At 44.5% G+C, this 10000-nt stretch overlaps 1 protein-coding gene across 1 annotated transcript in view; it reads right to left on the minus strand.

Moving 5' to 3' along the window:
- Window positions 1-10000, minus strand: part of plxnd1 (plexin D1) — a 68032-nt gene that overhangs the window by 51383 nt on the left and 6649 nt on the right. Inside the window, exons 3-6 of the mRNA XM_084015439.1 lie at window positions 9406-9537; window positions 8877-8977; window positions 4034-4163; window positions 187-364 (exon numbers count right to left, since the gene is read on the minus strand). Of these exons, the coding sequence (XP_083871565.1) occupies window positions 187-364; window positions 4034-4163; window positions 8877-8977; window positions 9406-9537 (541 nt within the window). The remainder of the gene's footprint in view (window positions 1-186; window positions 365-4033; window positions 4164-8876; window positions 8978-9405; window positions 9538-10000) is intronic.

Raw genomic sequence — 10000 nt, forward strand, 5'->3', positions numbered from 1 at the left:
ATTACATTTGTTCTAGTGGGGCCCAACATCGTGTAATTATAAAGAAAACACACATTGTAGGTCGTTTTCACAGTGAGTGGACGTGTAATTGCAGGGTGTAATTGATAAATGTCATTAGTCTAAAGGCTGCCTGTCATGTGCAGAGAGATGTGGGAGGCAGCAAAATGGGCTTCCTCTCGGTCTCACCTGAGCCGGGCAGGATCGGTTGGTAGTTTTCTCGAGGGAGGAGGGGGCAGGTCTGGATCTGGGCGGGACCGGAATCGAGGTGGACCGTGGCCGCCGTGGAAACACCCGGTCCGTATTCACACTCCACCCGGGAGCCGACCAGATCGGGAACGCTGCCGTTTATCAGGATGCCGACGTCCTGAAACGACAGAAACATGAATATGAATAACTGCAGGGTTCCTTCACCTTTTTCACAGTCGAATTCAAGCACCTTTCAAGCATTTTCAAGGTGCATTTCCATGCTTTTCCAGCCCCTTCCAGCTGTGGTAAACTCCATATTTGTACCAATCCAATGGTCAGTATTCAGTCTACTTATTACGTCACTTGTTCATCACATTAAATGAGATGTTATTGTCCTCTAAACAACCAACATGATGTTTGGAGACAGCTTTTTACAGAAGGACCACAAATGAAAGGAAAACTAATTCCACTAACAGATCCACAGAAATATAATCACCAACTATTTTCATCATCTGTTCATCATCAAAAGTCATTTTTCATAAAGAAATGTCAGAAAATGCTGTTTTCAGTCCCTCAGATATGGAGATCTTCTTTTCTCTGTTCTATCATAGATGTCATCACATACAACACACATTTCAAGACCTTGAAAACGCCACACTAAAATTCAAGTGTTTTCAAGGATTTCCAGCACCCATTAAAAACCTAATAACTGCTCTTTTAACAGGTATTAATTACAAATTAAAGCTCACGCATCCAAAACCAAAGCCATGAACTGTCGGTTGGTCGAGGGCAAACGGTGCCAGCGTTACACGGAGTTTCTTCTGGAGTTCAGTAAGGAGGGAGGTAGAGGAAGTGCGATGAAGAAACAGATGGCTCGGCGCTACATTCATCCAATATGTGGCTACGTGATGAAGTATGACAGACGCATAATGAGAAACATAACACCTCACTGACATGACTGAATTCCAGTTAAAAATGATTTCAATGTGAGAAGAAGGGATGAAGGGCGGGAGGAGGGAGGAGGAGGAGGAGGAGGAGGAGGAGGAGGAGGAGGCGAAGATCATTAAGCAGAGAGGAAGAGCGAGATGACATATTCGGTGTCTCAGCAGATACGGGGGCCGGTGACATGTGCTAACATGTCTTAAAAAATCCTGCTCCATTGTTCGGTGGAATCGATCATTTCCTGCCTAAGATGCCGACTTCCTGCCTGCTGCTTCCTGTTTGGGGGGGGACCTTGAGTGGCGCTTCCCGTGGCTCTGAAGGATGCCTGTGGATCGGGAGGGGGGCAGCTGGTGGATCTATTACGGTCGAAAAAACGCCAGACTGACCTACATAACAAGCAAAAAAAAATCCACAATTAACGAACCAATTAATGACCCGTCATCTCCCCGGTCTCGTCTAATTATGAGCTGTGATTAAAGGTCAGATATATTCCAAGTGTCAGAATTCGGCTAATTCTGGTGATGTTGTTGAGCTTCTGTTAAATGATACATACTGACGGGTCGGAGTGACTGAGAACGGTTGACATGGGAGAGTATTTGACAGGTTGGATTAAACTCAGACAGGTGGTGTTACGGAGCGCCCAAAACCCAATCGATCAATAGGAAGTGTAGCTGACGGGGTTTCAGGGATTTTTGTGGATGTGAATCATCGGTTTTGCTTCTGCAAACTGAGGTCAGAAACATTCGGTAGTATTTACCGCATCATCACAGTTTGTAGTTCAGTAGATTATTGTCACATTTTCCTAGAAATGATGCCAACTGGGGCTTTTTAAAGAAAGAAAAGGGGGATATGGATGAAGGTGGAAATACATCTCACATGTACACGGGTCAAATATATACTAATAATAAGTCCTGCTTTAAAAGATCAGCAAAATGCACTTTAAAGCATCAAGTAAATTCTGTCATGTTTGGATTTAATCTTTTTTTAAGTTTAAGAACCACTGGATTCATCTTTAACGATGTGAAATCTAAATCTTAATATCTAAAATAACGTTAATATTGGCATTCTTGACGAATCTATATTAAAAAAAATAATTTCATGGTGGAAAATTGCTCTTTTTTATCTAGGTGGGTGGGATCCAAGTTGGGTGGGACATTGTTTTTTCGTTTGTACATAAAATAAATGAAAACTATTACAGTAAAGTACAAACATGCTCATTGTATGGAGGCTTTACGTCATCAGGAAGTGGGCGTTTTTTCATCTCTCTTTCTATTTCAAACACTTAATTTCCCTGAGTAGAAAAAAAAAAGTTCGAAAACCACTGGATTAATCTTTAACAATGTGAAATCTAAATCTTAATCAATTGTAAATCAGATAAATGTGCTGCTAAAATAATGTTAATATTGGAAGTTCCAAGCAACCACAAACTGAATCAAGCAGAGTTGACTTATTTCCACACACACTTTTCCCGCTCCACGCTCGCCGTAAGAATGACTTCGTAGAATTGATTGGGGAAACGGCAGCGGATGTCAATATGGCGGCCCATCGAGCCAATGAATGTAATTCAACTGTAAACAAGTCACTTTAAATTCAGTTTGGCTAAAAAAAAGTCAAGTAAACACACAAACTAACATCATGCTCATCCAGCATGTTAATGCTAAACTCCAGATTCCTCATAATGAAAATAATAATCGGATTATATTAAAGCCTGTGTGTCATAAACCATTCACACAATGGCTGAATTGCATAACAAGACAGTTTTAATTCTTTTTTTTTAACAATAATCATCTATTTTTTAAGTCTGTTTTTCATTAAGTCTAGTCATTTTGTGCATTAGAAAATGTAAATTATAGTCCAGCCGGCTCCCTGGGAACGCTGCCCTTCAGGGAGAAGACGGTTAACAGAGCAGAATCTTTAATTCTTTCATCATATTTTTTTTTAATACAATAAATTCACAAAGGATTTGCGTCACTATACCGACTGAGGTCATTTCCCACAAATCCATTCTCCACATTTCTCTATATATATTTTTTAAGTACACACAATGCACATTGTGTCCTGGAGTCTGAATATCCGTCATAATCACAACCAATTTTCGTGGGGGGGGGTAATTATCCTGCTGAGCCAATCAGAGCACCGGTAAATATAAAAAACACACAAAGTAAATCGCTGTTAGTAAATGATTAAAGACACTGCTCATACACACACACACACACACACAGGGAGGCAAACAGCTGTGTGTGGTATGTTATCTCACGCTGTGGCACCGGTAAGCTCTGGTGGACACACACACACACACACACCTGGCACGCCGTTTTATGACCGGGTGATACCTGCAAGTCATTTCTCGGTGTCTTGGTTACAGCTTCACCGACTGTGAAAGAGCTAATGATAAATGTGCGTCGTGGACTGCATCGCATTCTGACTTTGTACCTTGCGTTTAATTCAACCAAAACAAATGGAAGAGCAAACCGGTACACATTGTTGGAGGATGACATTTGGCACTACCGGGATCTACCGGTATATATATATATATATATATATATATATATATATATATATATATATATATATATATATATAAATGGCCAGACAAAATGATTAATAACAGCTTTAACATTATGACTAAAGCCAAACTTTACCAAAACGCCTTCACACACTGTCAGGAGGAGTTTGGATGGGTGGAAGGAGCTGCTGCAGCAACACGGTGTTGGCATGACTTTATCAGCTGAGTCATAATAATAGTGTGTTATAATAATAGTGAGAGGTGTCAGGTTATAAAGGCGGTCATGAGACACGGTGTTCCATCAGCTTTAAATACACCCCGCCGCCATCACAAACATGAGTTGACGAGCAACAGCTGTATCGGCGTGTTTGAGGTATGAAACTGCCGATAAGACGTTACCTTGATGTCTGCGGCGATGCTGATCTCTGGGGGGGTCAAGGTCATGGATGGGCACTGCTGGGGGCCTTCACCCATGCTGATCCAGGAGCGTGCCGACAGCCCCCGAGCACACTCCTTCTGGATGGTACATCTGGACACAAGAGACAGACAGATGTTGGAACAGAAAATCATGAACATATTGTCTCACATACGGGGATATTTGCTGCTGAATACGTCACGGAAACCGAACTCCAACACATTTCCTCACACATTAACACATTTCTTTGTTCAGCCCGGCCGTCACACAAAAAAACTTGGCAAAAGTTGGCGTGTCATTTTGAGGTTTGGATTTCCCATCAGCATGTCACACATCGCAAATTGATTGGTCAACGCTACGGGCTGGTAATCCACACCCCCAGTCCTTGTTTGGACTACCAGACGGAGATCACGGTGGTCGACGTTTTTATCCTTTTTTGTCGAGGAAAGGACAGATTTTTTTTTTTTAAAACGTTTTCATTTCATCCCGGGAGTTCCCGTCGGGTGTCTCACGGTCTGCTTCCCACAGACTTACGAGGTCTCTTAATGTCACATTCAGACCTCGGCTGTCAGTTTTGTCCGGCTCTCGACACAAGAGACTACTTGACTCTAGGTCACACGCGCATCGCTATGGCAACGCATCCCCGCAGGGGCACTAAAGATCAGGGCCCGGTTGCCAACAGTTAGGAATAAAGAAATACTGCTGATTCTTAAATGTGCGTGGACCGACGGTGCATCCATGAATGCATCCATGTGTTTGTTTACCCCCCCAGCCGGATCTGTGAGTATAATGAAGGTCTAGGACAGACGGGTTGTAAGAGGGCATTCAAGAAGCAAGGTGGCCTCGGACTCTCTTGCCTCCCTAATGAACTCCACCGGCCGTTTGGCAGCGAGCTGGGTTCGTCCGCGGCGCAGACGGCGAAGGACAATGTGACCTCAGAGCTGGGCCCCAATTTTAGCCAACGTCCCTCACACGACCACATAATGAGTTTGGCTTCCCCTCGCACACTTCTATAGTTGTTTTAAAATAAAGCGTGCGCCCTTGTTGCCACCCCCCCCCTCGCCACCGAGTGTGAGTATTTGTGTCCGGAGAGCTGAAATGTCCAGATTCTCAGTCCCGTTGGCACTGAGGGGACCGAGAGCGTCCGCCAGGTCAGCTGCTTGAAACTAAAAATAGAAATGGAGTGCCTCTGCAAGCCGCACATAAAAAGATCCCCCCCAGACACAAACAAACCGAACACTACTCAAGTCATTCCCAAAGGATGATATCAAAAGATTATATGAGCTGATGTGGTGAGGAACATTCATTTACGCACAAATTAGCACTTACAGCATGTTAGCATGATGGTGTTAGCATTTAGCCTCGCTTAGCTGCTCATGTGGCTGCAGGATACTTAGTCTTGTGCTTTTTGTTTAAAAGGTGCTCAATATGGAATCAGAGCGTAGGCTCCAAAAAACTCTGAGCCGGTGGCGAGCAGCTAACTGTGCTAGCAGCTAACGGTGCTAACAGCACAAACAGATAAAGCAACAGCAACAGTGCTGACAGAAATAGATATAGATTCAATAGAGACTAACTAACTATAGATACAATTTGGTGGGGGGGGGCTAGGGTTGGCTTTATGTCCCGCCCTACTGTGCTGTGATTGGCTGGTACTACTGTGCTGTGATTGGCTTGACTCCTCAACCTTTCTGAGCTAGCGAGCTGACTAATCAAATACGTCAAATGTCACAACTCAATGATTCATCCACACAGGATGCTTTTTTTACAGCGTAGTAAAGCACATTGCCATCGCCGTAATTGATGATTTTGTTCGGATCATTTTCTGTGTCTGGCGTAGCATGAAAGCATGTGTAATCAGTCAAACAGTGAGCTACGTTGTCAGCTGCTACACAAGGGAAATTTCACAACTTTATCCCCATTTCTAATCGTCAGCTAATCTTCCAATCACAGCACAGTAGTACTAGCCAGTACTAGCCAAACACAGAACAGTAGTACTAGCCAGTACTAGCCAAACACAGAACAGTAGTACTAGCCAGTACTAGCCAAACACAGAACAGTAGTACTAGCCAGTACTAGCCAATCACAGCACAGTAACATGGACTCCGCAGAGCACTCTTGTGTAAACAAAAACAAACGACTTAATACTTTGCTTACTTTATTCCACCTTATCTTCACACCTCAAATACTTGTTTGCTGTTATATTAATACTCTGAAATATGTTTATAACCTTTCATATGTTTCTTATGTTCATAGAAAGTGTCAGAAAGCTATCAGTGCGAACTTTTTGTTTCTTTTTTGTTACTCGACACACTCCAGTCAGCCCTCATAAGACAGGGCCTGCCCAAGCCTTATGTCACACCATTATGTTACATTATAAATTAATTATTAATTATATCACAAATCACATATTCTGTGATATTTATCAGAGGGGCTCCATTCAGACATCATAAACCATTTTGTATGATTAAGGGGCCCTATAAAATAAGAATTATCTTTCTTTTACATACATATTTTTATGTTTATGTCACCTGTTTAATATGTTGAAAAAAACACACAAAAAAATAAACACACATGGCCAGGGGGCCCCCAAGCAGCCGCTTAGTTGGCTTATGCCTTGGGCCGGCCCTGTCAAAAGGACTGAGGTTACAAACATTTTGTGCAACTAAAACATACATGATGTCACATGTTTTGAGATGTATAAACATGCCAAACAAACTTCCTCTCGGGGGTTAAAAAGGGTCACACAAGTGCACCGCCCTTGTTTTTTCCATCTAGAAGAATTATATTTAGATTATCAAGTGAACTCCAGATTTTTATCTTCAAGTGCTGAATACGTCTCGCACGCCACTCGGCTATAAACGGAAGCAAGGCATCCAGGAAACGTCATCTCACGGTATGATCTCCAAAAGAAAAAAAGATGAACATCAACAGACGGCGGTGTGATATGTGAGAACACACATCAGCGTGATGGCTTTTCACTATTGTGTCTTTTTATTTTTATTTTTTTTTGCCTTTAAATACATTCAAGGCTGGCCTGCTTATTTACACATTAACTGTTTGATGATCAAGTGCAGCGGTGAGGAGGAATACATTCAAAGCCCGTCTCTCTATACAATAGACACACACACACACACACACACACACACACACACACACTGCCTCACAACAACATGCCGACTTTTCAAACAGCTCCTTTAAATAAATATATGCAGCAAAAATATGACCTGAGAAAACTCACCACCTTTTAAAGTGTCTGCAACGACAGACAAGGTGGGAAACCAGCGAGACCATTAAACTAGCTCCACACACACACACACACACACACACACACACACACACACACAAAGCATGATAATTTGTGAATAGCAACTGCACATGATGCATGATTTGATTTCAAATAAAGATATTTAAGTGCTTTCTTGAGACATGCGGCGGATTAAAGCGTCTCCGGCATGAAGAGTGATCAAGGGCCGAAAAGTGTTTTATCTACAGTCTCTCTCTGTCTCTCTCTCTCTCTCTCTCTCTCTCTCCGTTTCAGACAACAATGCCGACTCCAACGAGAGAACAGACATGCTCTACATGCAGCCGTGCCGAAGGGACGTCAAAGCGGCGCATTAAAATCAAACACGGCACGCGGAGAGAGACAGTAGTGTCTTCACAGATGGTGAGATAGCCTTTCTGTGTGTGTGTGTGTGTGTGTGTGTGTGGTTTTGTGTCAGACAGAAAGGTGACAGAGGAGACCATCCACCCCCGCACATCAACCCCTCTGTGTTCCCCCCCTCCGGGCTCCAGGGCCACAGCGCCAGCTCAGCGGCTGGCATGACTGGTCAAACACACACACACACACACACACACACACACACACACACACACACACACACACACACTCGGGCTGACACTTACACACAGGGCTTACACACTCTGACATTTCCCTGTCAAAAGAGCCAGTGTGCACTCTCCCTCCCACCACCATCATCACAATCAACGCTCCTTTGTAGAGAGGACAGCGAGGCGGACGAGGCCACCGGGGGGGCAGGGCGGGGGGGCGGGGGGGGCAGAGATGGAATATAAGTAAAAACTCGACTGGAAAATACGAGGGAAGGAAGAAGAGAGGAAATAAGAGAAGACGGGGAGAGAACCACGAGGGTGAAACCTAAAATAAAAAGGCAGTGAAGCGAAGGAAAAGGACCGGTGGATAAAGAGACGACAGATAGTTAAATAAGGAGAGGAGACAGGGAGATGACAGCGAGACAGGGAGATGACAGCAAGACAGGGAGATGACAGCAAGACAGGGAGATGACAGCGAGACAGCCTGACCACACACACACTCATCAGTTCCACTCTTCCAGCTCTAAATGGCCCCCGGCATCGCCAGGAGTCCTTCGGAGCCGCCGCGGAGCGCTGCTCGTCACGAAACTCCCTCGCTGGTCTGATTCGCTTTAATCACCGAGCAACCGAGCGTCCTCGCACGCCAACATGGCAACACGGCAACACAACAACACAACTACACAACAACACAACAACACAACAACACAACAACACAACTACACAACTACACAACAACACAACTACCCAAAAACACAGCAATCAAACTCCACGCCGCAAGCTCGCCCTCAAAGGACAGCCAGAGGACCGGGTTTTTAACAAACTTAAAATCAGCTGCTTGAATTCAGACATCAGAGACATTTCCTTGATTACTTTGAAGAACACGATACTTTGATTGTGTTATGTTATCTGAAGAAGAGGAGGAGGAGGAGGAGGAGGGGGAGGGGGAGGGGGACTTAACTGATGGATGGAGGAGCAAACAGACAGTGTGTGTTTTCTCACCGGTTCTCCAGAGTGCACCAGCCACAGTGGGCGTCGCCGGCTCCCAAACAGTCGCCGCAGCTCGTCCACTGGTCACAGTCGGCCACGTTCACCCGCAGCATCTACACACACACACACACACACACACACACACACACACACACACACACACACACACACACACACACACACACACTATTTAACCTGAAACACCCAGATGAATGCCTTTAACAAAGAATGTGAGAATGTGCAGCTTCAATGTCTTTTTTTTAGGCAAAATTTCAAAAGGTCACGTTGGGTTGTGAGAAAACCTGTTAAAACTGAACACTCAGGTGCGTTTGCAGCGTCGGCCACATCCTGTCATCCTGTCATCCTGTCATCCTGTCATCCTGTCTCACAGCACCGTCTGTTACCAAACACTCAGCGGGGCCAAACCCACACATGTGCGAGTTGAGGTGGATGTGGATATCTGTGATTCGTCGTCGTGGCGACGTGACTAAAATCAGTGACAGACGTGGGAAATAGAAAGAGAAAAAAGCCACATCCTTACGTGGTGAGACGTCATGACGTAGAGAAAGTTGCTGTCGTTGGGGTCGAAGGTCATGATGTGGTGGACGGCCTCGCTGGCGGGCAGCTTCAGAGTCCACTGATTGGCCACGGTCATGTTGGCGAGGAGGGTCAGCTGTGAGGGGAAGAGACAGCAGAGGGTTGGAGGGTTGTTGATCAAGCAACTCAGTTCAAATCCAGAGTCGGGTGTTTTATTCACTTCCTGCTTCAGGAGGAGGAAGAAGAGGAGGTGAAGGAGGTGAAGAAGAAGGAGGAGGAGGATAACTAAACCGCTAACACGTAGCATTAAGGTGTTTTTCAAAAGATAAACACTGTTGTCGCACCTCACTGAGACACATGAAGCTGAAATGAACGATAGCTGCCAGATTTAGTTCTTTGTATTTTTCTTCAGTCACAAAGGTTCCTTTATATTTTTTATTTTAAAGAAAGGATATTTTTCTTTCTCTCTTTGTTGGAGCCGTGTTTCTAATCTCACCCGGCGGTGATTTATCTGCTCTCCGGCCTTCCTGCAGCTCGGGTTGATAAACCGTGGCGACACGTTGTCACGTACACACACACACACACACACACACACACAC

The sequence above is a fragment of the Eutrigla gurnardus genome, assembly GCF_963514095.1.
Source record: "Eutrigla gurnardus genome assembly, chromosome: 8".
NCBI lineage: Eukaryota > Metazoa > Chordata > Actinopteri > Perciformes > Triglidae > Eutrigla > Eutrigla gurnardus.